Raw genomic sequence first — 17282 nt, forward strand, 5'->3', positions numbered from 1 at the left:
AATTAACGATGTTGGGGACAAGGGAGAAGCCACGTTAAATACACTGCGCCTGTGCTGAGGCTTCTTTGCTTCCAGTAACAGTTGGTATCTCTGGCTAATTAAACTGGGAACTTACTCTCATCTGCAGCGCACGTGGTCTCCCCTTACAAATCTGATCCGCCCAGAACTCTACGCTCCCTTTACTGTTTTTGATCTATTCCGATAGTGACTACTTTGGAATACTGATACAGAGATTATCTGGCTATTTTTTAAATGATTAACTTTTTAACCAATAGCTTTGTCCATCTTTACAACTGAAAAGAAATCTCTCCTTTTAAATGAACGGTTTTACCTTTATAGGGACTACCTTCTGAGAAACCTACTGTTATGGCTGTATATGTGAAACTTAGGACTGAATCACCTCCCACGTGCACAGAGACTGTTCTTTCCGCTCAGGCACATTTTCTGCTTTTATATAATTATTTAGATATAAACAACAACAAAAGAGAACCAAGAATATATTGTGCAGAGGAGAGAGCCTCCTGTAAGAATAAATGCTATATTCAACAGATACTGTGCGTTGGTGTGCCAAGTGCTGAGGTTATGTAAAGAAGAAAACGACACAGTCCTGTTCTTAAGTAGCTCTCAGGCCCATTAACTCACGCATTAAAGAAAAACTCACCAAATATCTATGTGGCAGACGCTGTTCGAGATGCAAGAGACAGAACAAGAAAGAAGAGAGACAGAAACCATGTCCTCATAGAGCTTACATTTTAGTGTGGGGAAAGAGACAATACAAATGAAAAAATACTGAACATTAGATAAAAATAAGTGCTAATAAAAAAATAAAAGAAAAAGGAATAGGGAGTCTGGTGGAGGTGCAGAGTAACAACTGTGGTTCTAGTTCCGTAAAAGGTACACACAGCACGGCAGGGGAAACAGCAGCAGATACTCACACGCTGGGACCGGGACCCAGCAAGGGGCCCGTAAGGGAGAAGGGAAAAGGTGATTGCAGGGAAACTTCTTGGAGGCAACATTTTGATTGAATCTTAAGAGGATGAGATGGAATTAACAAGAACTGGCTATTTGAAGAAGGAAAATGTCAATTTCTCTATCAAAAGTAGAGGACATTGTAGTACAAGTTTAACATCCAGGAATCCGAATGAACAATTTTAGACATTCTATTAGGTCCTCGGTTTACAAAGGTAAACAAGTCATACTCCCACACCAAAAGTTGCTCACAGCTAGCTATGCGTGACAGACAAGAACACAAATAATTATAATGTAAAAGACAAGCACTTTAAAGAAGTTACCTACAAAAAGATGGCAGAAAGTAGTACACAAACAGAATCCAGTACATTCACCGTCCTCAAACAAAACAAGGCAGAATATGGTATTTGCTCAAAGAAAGGTACAAAGTGCTTTGCGAGTTCTAGCATGGTTAAGAAAGGGAGATTAGGATATAAAGGTGGTTTAGGGTTACATAGTGAGGCCTGACCCGCCATGGTATGAAAAGTGAAAATTATTGGTTCAGATGTAAACACAAATTGATTACTAGCCACTGCTCATCTCATTCTCCAAGACAGTCTGACCATAATGCAGAGGGAGATACACAAAGACACTACTGGAAAAAAGAGCGCAGAGCTGCTACTTTAAAAGTACATTAAAAATAAATAAATAGGGCACCTGGGTGGCTCAGTGGGTTAAGCCGCTGCCTTCGGCTCAGGTCATGATCTCAGGGTCCTGGGATCGAGTCCCGCATCGGGCTCTCTGCTCGGCAGGGAGCCTGCTTCCCTCTCTCTCTCTCTCTCTGCCTGCCTCTCCATCTACTTGTGATTTCTCTCTGTCAAATAAATAAATAAAATCTTTAAAAAAAAAAAAAATAAAAATAAAAAAAAATAAAAAATAAATAAATAAAAGTAGCTTATTCAACCCATTAGGATACCTATTAACAGGAAAAAAAGGGAAATAAGAAGTGTTGGCAGAAACTGGAATCCTCGTACATTGGCTGTGGAAATGCAATATGCTTCAGCTACTGTGGAAAAGAGTCTGATGTTTTTTTAAAAAGTTAAACATAGACTCAGCATATGACCCATCCATTCCACTGCTAGGAATACATCCCAAAGTGAAAACGGGTACTCAAAGAAATCCTTGGGCACGAATGAGCACAGCAGCACTATCACCACAGCCAGAGAGCAGATACAATCCGAGTGTCCATCAACAGATGACTGGATAAACAAATCGTACATACAATATATGCACACACAGTGGACTATCACTCAGCCGTTAAAAGGAATGAATTAGACATACCACAATATGGACGAACCTCGAAAACGTTCTGCTGGGTGAAGGAAGCTGGACACAAAAAGGTCACGTAGCCTATGATTCCATTTATATGAAACACCCCGAACGGGTACAACTACAGGCACAGGAGCTGAGGAGCCGAGGAAAATGGAGAGCAACTGCCTGATGAGTGAAGGTTTCCTTTTGGGTGATGGGAACACTGCAGAACCAGACGGAGGTGGGGGCTATACAAACTGTGACTATACTAAATGGCACTGAATTGTTCACCTTAAATGGCTCATTTTATGCTATACACATCTCACCTCAATAAAACAAAAACAAAAAGAAATCTGCAGCACAGGACAATTCTGACCTCCCTATGGGCTTTGCCTGCCTCACGGCCCGACTGGCTACTTACACTATGCCTTAGACCAAGTAATGCCAGGCCACCCCTGTGGAATCTGCCTGTCAGTAAATTTAAGGCACTCAAAGTGAAATTTGCCAAGAGCTTAAACTTCAGCTGCCCTAGAAGGAATAACAAGGTCTGCGCCTGTTACTGCACTGCCGTAACAAGCAAGCACAAATTCTAAACCAAGTTTACAGAAAGTCATGTAACTATGGGACATAACTAACATAATAACAGCTAAAAGATCTTCAAGGAAAACTTAGCTTATGTTCATGTGTCTGTGTGTGTGGGTGTGTGTAGGTGGTTTCTTCCTTATGAGTCATCATAAAATGGGAAGAATTTGGGATAACGGAAATCCAGAAAGAAAACCACTTAAAGCTTAGAAAAGTTCTACATCACCACAAAAGCAAGAAGCATAATCAGAAATTATGCTACAGATCATCTACAGGATGGGTGACTATTGGGTATCGACTAAAAATGTCCCCTGCTATCATACTGTCTAGTCTTCACTTCCTAAATAATGATGTATTTTTAAAAAATTGCTTATATATATATTACCTTGGAGATGACTGCATATTAGTGATGCAGGACAAGAGTTCCATGAATGGTTAGTCTGTCCAACTGTGGTATTGTTTTGTTTTGTTTTCTTTATTTATTTGACAGACAGAGATCACAAGAAGGCAGAGAGGCAGGCAGAGAGAGAGGAGGAAGCAGGGTCCCTGCTGAGCAGAGAGCCCGATGGAGGGCTCAATCCCAGGACCCCGGGATCATGACCTGAGCCAAAGGTAGAGGCTTACCCCGCTGAGCCACCCAGGCACCCCGTCTGTCAAATTGTTAAACGTCTATCTGGATGAAAGGTATTACTGAAACACAACTTTCTGCCCAACTGAAGAGAAATGAATGGCTTATGACCTACCAGTTAGTTATTCAGACCACGTCTTTTTCAAGTAACTTAAGCATGTCACCTACAGGGAATGCTTCAAGGACCAAGAAAACCAGAAATAAAGTCCTTGCTCTAAAGTTGTAATACCATGCCAACAGTTTGTTGACAGAAAAATTTACCAAACATTTACTCTGCTCCGTCTTTCTCCTGCCTCCTAACCTAGTCGAGTATTCCTTACTCAACTTCAACCTTTGAGATGGAAGTTTGCTAAAAGGTGGTAGTTTCCTGCCTTCTTTTCAAACACAAAGTGCCCGAGAAGCTGCAGTGAAACTCTGGAGCCTCTGGTTTTATCTGATGGCAAGTTCCCAGCTTGAATTATAACCCTTTGCTATCAATCCTTCTTATATTGTTTATTTATCTGGATGAACTATCTACTCCCAGACTTCACTGCAATTTGTTCCCTGGTTTCATTTTCCCAGTATCACAAGGACAGCCCTAATTGCCTCCTTCCTAGTCCTATCTAGAGGGCTTTCTTCCCTTCCCTTCTACCTACAAACTTATCTACAGTCGTTAACTGTATGTATCTCTAACTCCTCCACTCTCCCATTTCCTTACCTTAAATGGGGGGGGGGGGGGCTTATTCTGTTCCAAGCTACTCCACAGACCAGCGCCCAGAAACCGCACGCTTCCCTCCTCCTTGGGAGCTCTGATGCCCGCGCATCCATGCTTTTCATACCACCTCCGCCTGGCTCCTCTCCTTCGCACACACACGCTGGACTCCCTCTCCTGCTCTCTCCTTCCCGAATCACCGCCGTCATCGTCATATTCGAGATGAACGCTGTCCCCTGCTGAGCACTTCCTGAGTCGCACGTCTACTGGCTTTCAACGTGTACATCACCCTTAAACAAGGACTTGTTACTATTTGCCACTTCACAGCTAAGAAAATTGTGTCACAGGAGGAATATGCCCGAAGTAACGACTGTAGGGGAAGGAACCAGGGACCTGAACTGGGGGGTTTGGCTCCAGGGCCCGAGCTCGAGGCCTCCGCGGTGCACAGCCGCGCGGCCACAAGGGCTGCGGACGTTCGTCATCCCCGGCCCCTTCCCCAGTCGCTCAATTCTGTCCGCAGAAATTTCTTTCTGTGCCTCGAACCTAAAGCCATTTAAAAGCCCCCTGGCAACCCCGAACTGTCACCGATCGGGGTCGCAGCTAAGCTTCCAGGGTCCTGACCTCGCCGCGGGCCCCGGCTGCCCTGCCCGCTAGCCCCGTGGACGCTGCCAGCTTCGCGGCTCGTCCCCGTGGTGGCTCCGGAGTCAACGAGGCACCGACCAGGGGCAGCTTCCGTAGCGCCGGAAAGGTCGGTGTATGCGCGGCCCAGCACGGCAGCTCCCGCACGCGTGGCCACGGAGCGCCGACGGCGGGGACGGCGGGGGCGGCGGGGACGGCGGGGGCGGCGGGGGCGGCGGGGGCGGCGGGGACCGAACCTCCTTCCGACGCGGACGCCGCACGACGCCGCGGCCCAGGTCCCGGGCGGGGCGGGCTCCGTGGCGGCCCCGCTTCCTCCGCCGGCCCGTCGGAGCCGTGGGGAGGTCCGTCCGCGGCTCCTGTCCTGGCTCATTCCACTCCCGTCCCAGGGCCGCCTCCCGGCTCGGACGTCCCGTTCCGCACGGGCGGCCGGTTCCGTCCTCCGGGTTCCGTCCTCCGAACGCTGCGTCTCACCCGCAGGGACCACGTGCGGCCTCTGCGCCGCAGCTTCAGAACCTACTGGATCCGGCCCGGGCGAGCCCCCTGCAGCGCGGCCCGTCCCAGCTCCGGCCTGGCGCCCCAGCCGCGGCCGACCGAAACGCAGGCCCGTCTGCTGGATCGCGCTGGCCGGTGTCTGTCTGCTCCCCCCGCAATCTCCGCTCTCCTTCCCACGAATGCGCATTCAATCTGACCCCGGGTGTCCGCTGCCACTGCTCCAAGCCAGAGCACCACGTCATGGGTCTCACTGAAAGAGCAATGAGTCTACTTCTTTTGCTCCAAGTGAAATGTAACGTATAACACATATAGAAAATTCTTTTACACACACACACACACACACATACTTAACATGGCCGGAAACAAAACTTCCCTCTAAGGGAAAAAGGAGAAAATTACAGGAAGGTCACAATCTGTACTTAAAATGGCCTTTTAGCAATAAATCCTCTTTTATTAATGTCCCAAATTCTTATTGGTAATGAGTAAAATGAAACAGATACTACTTTTAAAATTCTGTATTTGCTATTTGGTTACTCCTGGCAAAAGGATCACTCACTCCTTCATTCATTAAAAACTTAATCTTAATTCCAATGCCACTTAGTACTCTCACAGGTTCAGTAACAATAGCTCCCTGCCTCGCACACCTAAAATCATCATCACCACCACCACCACCACCACCACCACCATCCTCCCCACATGCACCAGTGGGGAGGGCCAGGACAAGCTTCTCTGATACGCAGTGGTCAGAAGCTCTTAGAAGCAGTATCTTATAACTGATATCTACCAAACTGAACACCAGGGGGAGATCCCCGTTTCATACAGGCATGTGGTTTTTGCTTCTAGACTACACAGAACGCCCACCACTGTGCTCCCAAGGCTCTCCAGAAGTGCTCCGGCCAGTCTCACCCACCCAGGGAACTACTCACTATTTAAAACTCCAGTAACTCCAAGAAAAATCAGTATTGGTATTTCCACCCTCAGGCTTATGTAAGAGCACTCTGGCCAGTAGAGAACGTAGTCTACACAGTGAAACACGTAATGAGTTTAAAATGATAATGATAAAAAAATAATAAAATAAAATAAAATGATAATGATAACAGCAGTAAGAATATCAGAAATGGCCCTTGGATAAACGAAAGTTCAAAGGGAAAACAGCTCTTCTGAGTCTGAAATTTGCAACTGCTCTACTGTTTTGATGAGAACTTTATGTGAGGCCTGTTCCTCAGTGAATATCTGATTCTTCTCTGAAAACGCCGTATTTTATCTGGAAATGTTTTCCAAAACTAGTGCTGGCTGGTTCAAGACTTCAAGATTCTTCAATTACTATGACGACTAGCAGGTGTATTCACTGGTGCCCTGGCCCTTCAGGATCCTTTCTCTTTATCTTGGAGATAATGAGGTCTGCTCAAGCTCTCTTACTAATATAATTTGTAAAATCAGCCACAGCACTAATACATTTCACAGAACAAATATCCCTGGTTTCTAGAAACTTCTGATAAAATATTTTTGGAATGCAATCAGACATATATTGGGTTGCATTAATACATTTATTTGGTCTTTCAGCTGGGAAAAGATCTTGACATCCTCCCAGGGGAAAAATCATCTGAATGAAGCATCAAGTGAGTCAGAACAGAATGGGGAGGAGCTTTAGCACTATCGCAATTCAGGTAAAAAGAAAAAAGACTTAGAGTTAATTGACCCCAAACTCAATGAATCAGCAAGTTAGTCAGATGCTTTGAAACAGGTTTCATTATTTCAAAATAATTAAATATTACCAGAAAAAAAAAACACTTTATATTTAAAAAATTTAAATCTAACATCATTTTTACCTTAATTATAAAAAATAATTACAATAAGCCAATGGTAAGTTTTCAAAAATAACAATCAGCTGACGGGGACGGTCACGGTTGTACTGAAGTCTGAAGAGCCGGGTCATCTGACCTGTGAGGATGACAGAACGACAAAGGATCTAGAAATCACAGGGCTCTAGGGAAGACTCGGAAGGGATCAGAGAACTTTAGGATGGGTCTCCTTCTCCCATCTTGGCTTAACTGCTTCTTCAGGCCGAGCAAACACACCGCCCCCACCGGCACGCGGAAATCCGGCCCAGCCCTCTAGGTCCAGCGGTAGCTCCACCTTCCACAAAGCCTTCCCTCGCCCTCCCAGCCAGAAACAACCTGCCCCATGCCGAAATCTCACAGACCTCTGCATACTTCTTATGAATCTGCTCCTACATTTTCAAGATATTTTCTCTGTAAGATAAGTTTACTGAGAACAAAATCAATGTTTGATTGAACTTTAGTGATCATACTTAGTACAGTATCTTGCACATGGAAAACAAGACATAAGGAACAACATAGCTCAAAGGACAAGAGAACAGCTTTGCTCACTTTTACAGGTATATGGGACCTTTGAAAAGTGACCAAACATCTCTGAGCCTCAATTCCCTGATTCATAAAAAGAGAAAAACAGTGTAACAGTGTAACCTCATATGGTTGTTACAAGGATTAACTGAGACAATCCACACAAAGTGGTTAACACACCTGGTAAATACTTAATGACAGCCACTATTACTATAGTATAAATTATTACTCTATAATAAATTATAACATAACAAATTAGCATTTGAAAATAAATATCAAGTACATGTTGAAGACTTAAAATATGGCAATGACTTCCAAAAGAGCTTTCATTTTTTTAAAAGTTATGGAAAATCATTTCAATCTGTGTTACTCCTAAGGACAGAATTCAAAAAGAATATAGATAACAGAACCGTACAACAACAGAAGAAGATGTATCAGAAACTATGATTCCCTGTCAGTGGATGAGCCCAAGCACAGGGGAGGTGACCATCTGTCAGAAGTAGAAGTCTGCCCTTTGATTAAGAGTCAGCAAGACTTTAAGGTCAAAAAAACCTGCTTTGGTTATTCCTACTGATGTTTACAAAACTTTACACAACTTTTTTTTACTCTTCCAAATATTATCTCTAATACAGTGGAACAGATTTAATTCAGGATAAAGAAGTGTAGCAGCCAGAACAATGGCCAGAGATGTCTATGTCCCAACCCCCAGAAGCTGTGAATAGTTCCTTTATACAGCAAAAGGAGTCTGCAGATCTGATTACCTTAAGAGTCTTGAGATAGGGAGACTGTATGCCCGGGTAGCTGGGTGGACCCAGGGTAATCACAATGGAGCCTATAAGAGGAAGAGGGAGGCAAGAAGAGTCAAAGAAGATGGGATGATGGAAGCAGGAGTCACACAGAATGACCGCCCTGAAGACACCTCACTTCTGGCTTTGAAGGTAGAGGAAGAGGCCATAAACCAAAGAATGTAGGTGGCCTATGGAAGCTAGAAAAGGGAAAGAAATGGATTCTCCATCGAGGCTCCTGAAGGAATGCAAGCCTTACTGTTTTAAGTTTTAGAAGTTTCAACCTCCAAACCATAAAGATAATAAATTTGTGTTGATTTACCCAGCAATTTCACTACTAGTTATTTAGCCAAAAGAACTGAAAAGAGTCACTCTAAGACTTGTGCACCAGTGTTCACAGTAGTTGTAGCTAAAAGGTGAAAACAACCCAGCTGTCCGTCAATGGATGAAAGGATAAACAAAATGTGGTGTATATATAATATATACACACAATGTAATATTATCCAGTTATACATGCTGTAACGTGGATGAACCCTGAAAATATGCTAAATGAAATAAGTCAGACACAAAAGAAAAAATACTGTGTGATTCCCCTTATATACAATATCTAGAAGAGGCCAGTTCCTAGAGACAGAACATAGAGCAGATGTTATCAAGGGCTGGGAGGAAGAAGAAATGGAGTTATTGCTTCCCCTACAGGCAATATCCTTGGCAGCATCTTTGTCCAAAAACCTGTAAGAACTATCATTACTATTCTCTTATCTAGATGGTCTGCATCAGGCTCTGCGCTCAGTGAGAAGTCGGCTTCGGGTTTCTCCATCTCCCCCTGCCCCCCGCTTGCTCACTCTTCCTTTAAAATAAACCAATCAATTGGTTCTTAAAGGATATAGCTGGAGTCATCATACTGCCTGTAATAAACTATACTACAAAGATATAATAATTTATAATATATAATAATTTAAACAATATGGTATTGGTATAAAAACAGACACACAGATCAATGGAATAGTACAGAGTCCAGAAATAAACCCATGCACATATAGTCAATTTATGACAAAATATAGAAAGAACTCACACAACTCATTTTTTGGGTAAAAAAATGGGCAATTTTCCCAAAGAAGACGTACAGATGGCCAACAGGCACATGAAAAGATACTGAACATCATTAATCATCGGGGAAATGCGAATGAAAACCACAATGAGATATCATCTCACATCCGTTAGAATGGCGACTATCAAAAAGACAAGAAGTAACAAGTACTGGTGAAAATGGGCAGAAAAGGGAACCTTAGTAACTGTCAGTGGAATGTAAAGTGGTTCAGCCACAATGGAAAACAGTATGGAGGAGCCTGAAAAAACTAAAAATAGAAATACCAGTAATTCTCCTTCTGCATATTGATCCAAAAACAAAACAAAACAAAACAAAAACACAAATTAGGAAAGATACACACATGTCCGTGTTCACTGTAGCATTATTCGCAATAGCTAAGAAATGGAAACAACCCTAGTGTCCATCCGTGAGTGCCTGGATAAAGAAGATGCTGTCTATGCACACAACGGAATACCACTCGGCCATAACCAAGAGGGGAGTCTTGCCATTCAGGATGACATGGATGGACCCTGGAGGTATTACGCTGAGTGAAGGAGCTCAGAGAATGACAAATACCACAGATCTCAGGACACGTGGCATCTAAAAAGTAACACAAACAAAACAAAATTCATAAATGCAGAGAACAGACTGGTGGTTGCCAGAAGGGAAGGGTGACTGGGAGTTGGGCAAAAAGGGAAAAGAAGTCATGAGGTACAAACTTCCGGTCACAGAATAGTAAGTCAGGGATGTAATCAGAGCACGATGACTGTATTCAATAATACTGTATTGCATATTACGTAACTTCACACAGTGACAGGAAGAAACAGACTTAGTGGTCATTTTACAATGTATACAAATATTCAGCCATTATGTTGTCTACCTGAAACTAATATAATGTTGAATGTCAATTATATGTCAAGGAAAAAAATACTCAAAGTTCCTCAAAGAAATACCACTCTGATATTTTTCTATACCTCCTCTTGCATTACAATAATCTACCCAGAATCTCTTCTCTGTGTATCTGTTTTCTTAACGGGCTGCTAACTCTTGAAAGGGAATCTCATCTATTAGCACTAGCACCTTATAATAAACACCACACACAATATTCTACATGTAACAGGCACTTAATGAGTCAATACATTGATAAAGCTAAACTACAGATTTTCTGGGAACACATCAGGGCTGTTTGACCAAAGCGCACCATCAGATTTACCTGCTCAACTTACACGATCGCTCTGGCAGGAGAAAGGCAAAGAAGACACCTCTCAAACGCGATCTTAAATAATTCCACAGTATTACTCCCTCTAAAATGTCACAAACCAAAGTTATTTTTTCTAGAAATATTTAAAGTTTTAGTAATCTACACAAAAGTATTCCAAATCCAAGAAAAGGTAAGACTTCCGTCTTCTTACACCACTAAGCGTTCTTTCTACTGAGAACTTTACTTGTCATTCAAGTAGCAGAAACGAAGACTCCGTACATCCTTTACAATTAAACAATCTGTAGGTCTGTTTTATTTTTAAATAAAAATCAATTTGTAGGCATGTAATGTCTGAGAAATCTATCTATATCTGATACACTGAGCATTTTAAGTTAATAGGCAAACTGGAACTCCAAGTTGTTCTTATATTCCTAAACTAACGAACTGACATCAGTGGGAGATGCTAAGAACAGAGTGAGAGGCTCTTAACGTTTCAGAAATTGACATTCAAGGTTCTAGTTATCTTCAAGTGCATGTAAAGGTCTGTAACATGGAAGTGATTTGTAATTTTACAAAAGCAACAAATGCTGAGTTTTAGAGACATTAAAAAGTAAAAATCTATATTGATACTGCCCAGTTCTGAGTCTATCACACACTGCATATTAAAACAAGTCAAGAAATTCCCAAGACTGCTTTAGCAAGTGCTCCATCTAGAACTTCTCTTATACATGGTTCTGAAAATGGTTTTACCTGAAATCAAGCACAGCTTAAATTTTGTTTTATTTTATTGCAATTCATGGAAGAAACCATATGCAGGGTGTAAATCCTCATTTTGCCTTTATTTCCTGGCTGGTTTTGTGCCTTGACTTCCTACTCCTTGAAATAATAATACCTAACTTACAGGGCTGTCATTAAGAACTCAACTTGAAATCAGGTAATGGGAACAGTGCTTAAGATTTTTTAAAACATGTCTTCGGGGGATTATTAAATAAATGTAGGTGCTCAACAAACGGTAGCTATGAAACGTCTATTACTCGTAGGGGTTTCTCAAGGACTCTAGGGTAGCCACATTTTCAGTGCTGGCCCAACCATTAGTCTGTCTTCCCTGAGGAATGCACGCCTGTCCTCTGAAGTGGCTCCTTGGGCGCAAGTGCCCTGTACACCCCCCAGCGTCCTGCGGGATCAACCGCCCTGCTTCCCTCTGCAAACAAGTCCCACACCTAAGCTCGTTGGCCAGAACACTGGCAGATGGATCCGTGCTACAAAATGATGCAAGAGAGCACCCGAACAGAGGACAGAGAAACAGCAAAAATGAGACTGCAGCCGACAGCCCAGACAGAAGGGAACGCTGCCCTTCTCCCTGCGGCGGCAGGTCCCACGGCAGCAGGTCCCGCGGTGGCCTCCCCGGCTGGCCTTGGCGCGCTCTGGGCGCCCCGCTCAGTGCAGCGGGCTGTTCCATGGCTCAACTCCCACCAAGAGACAGGTTCACTTTCGGGATTAAAAGCTTAAGAAGTACCTCCATGTGGAGAACAATTTCGAATGGAAAGATATGGAGGCGGGAACCACTATACTGGTTCGACTCATCTGCTTCAAATTACAAGATGTCGTGGCCGACAGAGGTGAAAACAAAGGCTGCTTCCAGGGGTGACTCCCAGGCATACGACCTCCCACAGTCGGGCAGTTTTAAAATGATGGGTCAAGGGCACCTGGGTGGCTCAGTGGGTTAAAGCCTCTGCCTTTCAGCTCGGGTCGTGATCACAGGGTCCTGGGATCGAGCCCCACATCGGGCTCTCTGCTCAGCAGGGAGCCTGCTTCCTCCCCTCTCTCTGCTTGCCTCTCTGCCTACTTGTGATCTCTGCCTGTCAAATAAATAAATAAAATCTTTAAAAAAAAAAAAATGATGGGTCAAAGAGGCAACCCCCTCTGCAAGCGAAAAACCTAGTTTACTTCAGAAGTTGTTCCTGTCTGTGTAGCCCTGCCCCTGACTCCGTCTCACACGGCCGAGTACTGAAACTCCTGCCTCCTCCCCAGAAACCGGGCCGGCCCGGCGCCCGCTCTGGTGGACGATGAGGACGCCCGGCGGGATGTCCTCGGAGCGATGCAATGAATGAACAGCAGGGCTTGTAGAGACGTTCTACCCTTCACGGATTTGCCTTTCTCTCATGGGGCCTCAGGTTTCTCATTTACATGATATTAATTTTCTCCTGATAAAGAGTTAAATCAAGTATAAATTTTTAAAAATTACCAGATGAAAGAACAGATTAGAAATAGGTGTGTGTTTTTAACTATCTACTGACATCATCATAACTTCAATTTATACTGAATGGGGGGTGGATAATATTTACTATTTTGATTAACACCAGTAACAAGGGCAACGTTCTACTGAATGGTTACTGTGTAGCTATTAGCACTGTGCTTAACCGTTTCCTTTAATACTCACAATGACCTATGAAATATATTATCTCCATTTTATAGGTGAATGGGGAAATTGCCTTAAGTCCAAAGCTAGTAACAAATCCCTAATTCACACCCAGAACTATTTGACCATAAAGGACTCCTCTCTCAACTGCTTCAGAGTTTCTCTGAAAAACGGCAGCAAAGAGATGAAGCAATCTGCAGGAGAAACTAAATAATCTCTTGTTTTTTTAATTAACATACCATGTATTATTTGCTTCAGGGGTACGGGTCTGTGAACCCTCAGTCTTACACACTCCACAGCACTCACCATGGCACATACCCTCCCCTACGTCCATCACCCAGCCACCCCATCCCTATCCACCACCCCTAGCAACCCGCAGTTTGTTTCCTGAGATTGAGTCTCTTGTGGTTTGTCTCCCTCCCTGGTTTCGTCTTGCTTCATTTTCCCCTCCCCTCCCCTCTGATCCTCTGTCTTGTTTCTCAAATTCCTCATTGCAGTGAGATCATATGATAATTGTCTCTCTGATTGACTTACTTCGCACAGCATGATACCCTCTAGTTCCATCCGTGTCGCTGCAAATGGCAAGATTTCGTTTCTTTTGATGGCTGCGTAGTATTCCATCTCTCTCTCTCTCTCTCTCTCTCTCTCTCTCACACACACACACACACACATACACACACACACACTCACACTCATCTTTATCCGTTCATCTCTTGATGTTCATCTGGGCTCTTTCCGTAGTTTGGCTACTGTGGACATTGCTGCTATAAACATTGGGGTGCATGTGCCCCTTTGGATCACTGCGTTTGTATTTTGGGGGGAAATAACCAAAACTAAATAATCTTAAGCAAATACAATACCAGTTCCCGCAAGCACTAAATTACATTTGACAACTCAACACTCCAACTGCTCTTCATTTGCCGAACAGAAGTCACGGTTAAATGGAAAGTTCTTCTCTTAACTCCGTTAGATCTAGTTAAAAAGCTGGATCTGGGAATCATCTCTTACCTGTGTTGCCATCTCCACTCTCCATAGATGGTTTACTGGTTTCTGACGGATTGTTCATTCTTGAGTCTGCAATGAATGAGAGGTGAATGAGGTTTTTTAAAAATTGGGGATGTGGTTAGGAAGGCAAAATTGTGGCAAAGGAAAGGTTTAAGAATATTGACTAATGTTACATTAATGTTCAAAAACATCAAATGTAACTAGTGTTACATCACAACATGATTTTTGATGTTTTGTGTAATTTATGTTACATTAATTAATGTTCAAAAACATCAAAGAATATTGACTGTTACATTAATTAATGTTCAAAAACAGATAGTGTCAACACTAAAACATTGGAAATTGTAATAAAAGTTTTATCTGAACGAAATTCAGGATTCCTTTAACCCTGAAGTGATCCACAAATAAACTCACTTTCCAAAGAATTTTAACTTTCTCCTAACAAAGATAACTGAAATCTAACCGGAAAAAAATTACAATAGAGTCTAACATGTAAATGTAATAAATAAAATATGAAGCATAAAATACCTCAAAGAAACAAACTAGGGCCAAGCACCTTACAGAGTAAACATGTTACTCTCAAAGAAAGCTTCTTTTTCTCATAAGCCTTCGCATTTGTTAGTTACAACCAAAACAATTCACCAGTACTCTTCCTAAAAAGACTGTACTGTAACTCAACCTCACAGAATAAAAAGAAAGCATGTCTAAGAAAAAAATCTCCTTATCTACTCCCTACCCAAACTATGCGTCAAAGTGAGAATATGTCAAATGCATAACCCAACCGTAAGCCAGTCCAAGAAGGTGCACCACAAGGCATGACAGATATTCTAATAATTTCAAAACTGAACCACAACCACACCCACCTAAAAACACTATGTGATATCCCATATGAACCTCCTGACCTGGGCTTATCTCCTTGAGGGTTATCTCTTTAATGAAGGTTTTCATAGTAAAAAATTTTCATCAAGCAATATAAAGTATCCCAGGAGATATACAAGGGACAAGAACAAGTCTGTTTTTCTTCCACCTTTTTAACAGGGTAAAACCTAAATATACATTTAATACATACCTTACTGTATTTCTACTATAAACCCAAACTTAGCATATTTGTAATCAAGTTTACTATCAACCAAGTTCCCCGCTTTCCCCTACTGAGTTAAGAACCATTTAACTATAATTATTAGTTTATTTATTTATTTTTATTTATTTATTTATTTTTTTAAGATTTTATTTATTTGACAGAGAGATCACAAGCAGGCAGAGAGGCAGACAGAGAGAGAGGAGGAAGCAAGCTCCCCGCTGAGCAGAGAGCCCGATGCGGGGCTCGATCCCAGGACCCTGAGATCATGACCTGAGCCGAAGGCAGCGGCTTAACCCACTGAGCCACCCAGGCGCCCCTAATTATTAGTTTAGAATAAGTAAACCACATATATTTGATTTTTTCACTCAAGGGTACATTTTGTCATCTGCTTTAATGTTTAACTAGAAAACCAAAACCATCATCAGAAGTCCCAACCACCCTGTCCATAGTTGCTTTATCCAAATGCACAAGTGATGAGAGAGAATCAAGAGTCCTCCTCATAAATTTCATTTCCAACCTGGACGCTGTGTGATAGCGTTTCTAACACAGGTTTTGAAACAGATGCTTGTCTTACAGTCTTAAGCAGTTTTATCATCTTTAGTTTGTTCTTCAGATGTTCGAAGGATTCAAATTTGTTTTTTCTGTGGTCATAAAGGAGAGTAGTTCTATAACTTCCTTGCATCTACTGCACAGAAAAATTTAAATGTCACTGAAAGCGTACTAAGGTTTGAAAGGAACAGGTGTACAACTTAGTGAAAACCAGCTTTCTGAATGACTTAACCAAAATCTTACGAAGTCCACAAAGATCAGAACAAATGTTAATATACCCTTAAACATACGTTCTGCTCAATGCTTCCTTTAGAATAGTAAAAGAAAGTGGGAGAAGTATGAACCAGTTAATATTCATAAAAAGGGTAACATATCTTTTATACAAAGAAGTAGGAATAATTCTTAACAAGTCATGAGCCTGTGCTTGTGAAACTCATACCCTTATTTCCACACATCTAAATTAAAAATTATGTCACAGGTACTGTGTGACTCTTCTAAGCATTTTCTATTGAACTGTCTAGCTTTAGAGACATTGAACAAAATTACTTCACACACACACATACAGACACATGTAAATAAAACAAAATTCTGACTAACTGTACAACAATGTGAAAACTGTTCAAATGACAGTTACTGTTTGTTACAAATAGTGTAGATACAATTTCCAATTCTAAAATATAATGCTAAAAATATTTCAAAGGTATTTTTCTTTTCTTTCTTGAGTTCCCAACATAGTAGATATAAAAGAGTAAATACAAGTAAGTTCTCTTTTGATATCTGAAGTTTGTTTGTTCTTTTTTTCTTTCTGGGCACAGCGAGCTGTGTATGAGTCTAACACACAGTCTACAAACTGTTCTCGGATGGAATTCTTGGTATCAGTTTGTTGTTTTGATTGTGGTTGTTATTGTGCTACACAAATATTACTACTGTCTTGAGTTTAGGTCATTCCTTCTGCCTAACAAAGTAAACATTTTCAGAGCTATCGTTTAATTTTATCCTTAGCAACTGTGAAGGAGATGGGGGTGGAGGGGTTAAGCTTCAAATTTTCAAGCACAAAAAATGATGTACAGGAAAAAAAAAAATCACTTGCAAAGGTTTTCAACCTAAAGTACCTCCGTCCTGGGAGTTTATAGCATCTGACTCCCCAGGTGACCAGAGTAAGGTAAGGAGGTTTCAAGAATTTTGCATACAAACAGACAAATCTCAACACAAAATAGAGCCACCAGGAGTCACCCTGCGTCTCAATCTATTTTAAATCTCAGTTACCAAAGACAGTTTATATAATCAAGCGTCACACCCCCTCTCCTAACAGGTTTGTTGTTCTACAGAAAGAACTCTAAATACAGGCTTTCCAGCACTTAAAATTGTTTTCTGAAGAACAGAAGTTGATTTTTTTTTTAAATAAAAAAGGCTAATATCGGCCAAAATTTGAAAAGTTGATAGTTTCTCAAAGCTGGAAACGGATCAACCAACAGTCCTATGGCAGGAACCGCTGCCG

At 42.0% G+C, this 17282-nt stretch overlaps 1 protein-coding gene across 15 annotated transcripts in view; it reads right to left on the bottom strand.

Moving 5' to 3' along the window:
- POU2F1 (POU class 2 homeobox 1) overlaps nt 1-17282 on the bottom strand; it is a 187189-nt gene that overhangs the window by 70587 nt on the left and 99320 nt on the right. For 14 of the 15 annotated variants that reach the window (XM_032317601.1, XM_032317602.1, XM_032317600.1 and 11 more), the window contains one exon: nt 14158-14223. In XM_032317601.1, coding sequence (XP_032173492.1) covers nt 14158-14223 — 66 coding nt within the window. Of the gene's footprint in view, nt 1-14157; nt 14224-15809; nt 15921-17282 lie in introns of all 15 variants that reach the window. The other variant, XM_032317597.1, reaches the window with a different exon arrangement.

Source organism: Mustela erminea, chromosome 17 (assembly GCF_009829155.1).
Source record: "Mustela erminea isolate mMusErm1 chromosome 17, mMusErm1.Pri, whole genome shotgun sequence".
Classification (NCBI taxonomy): Eukaryota; Metazoa; Chordata; class Mammalia; order Carnivora; family Mustelidae; genus Mustela; species Mustela erminea.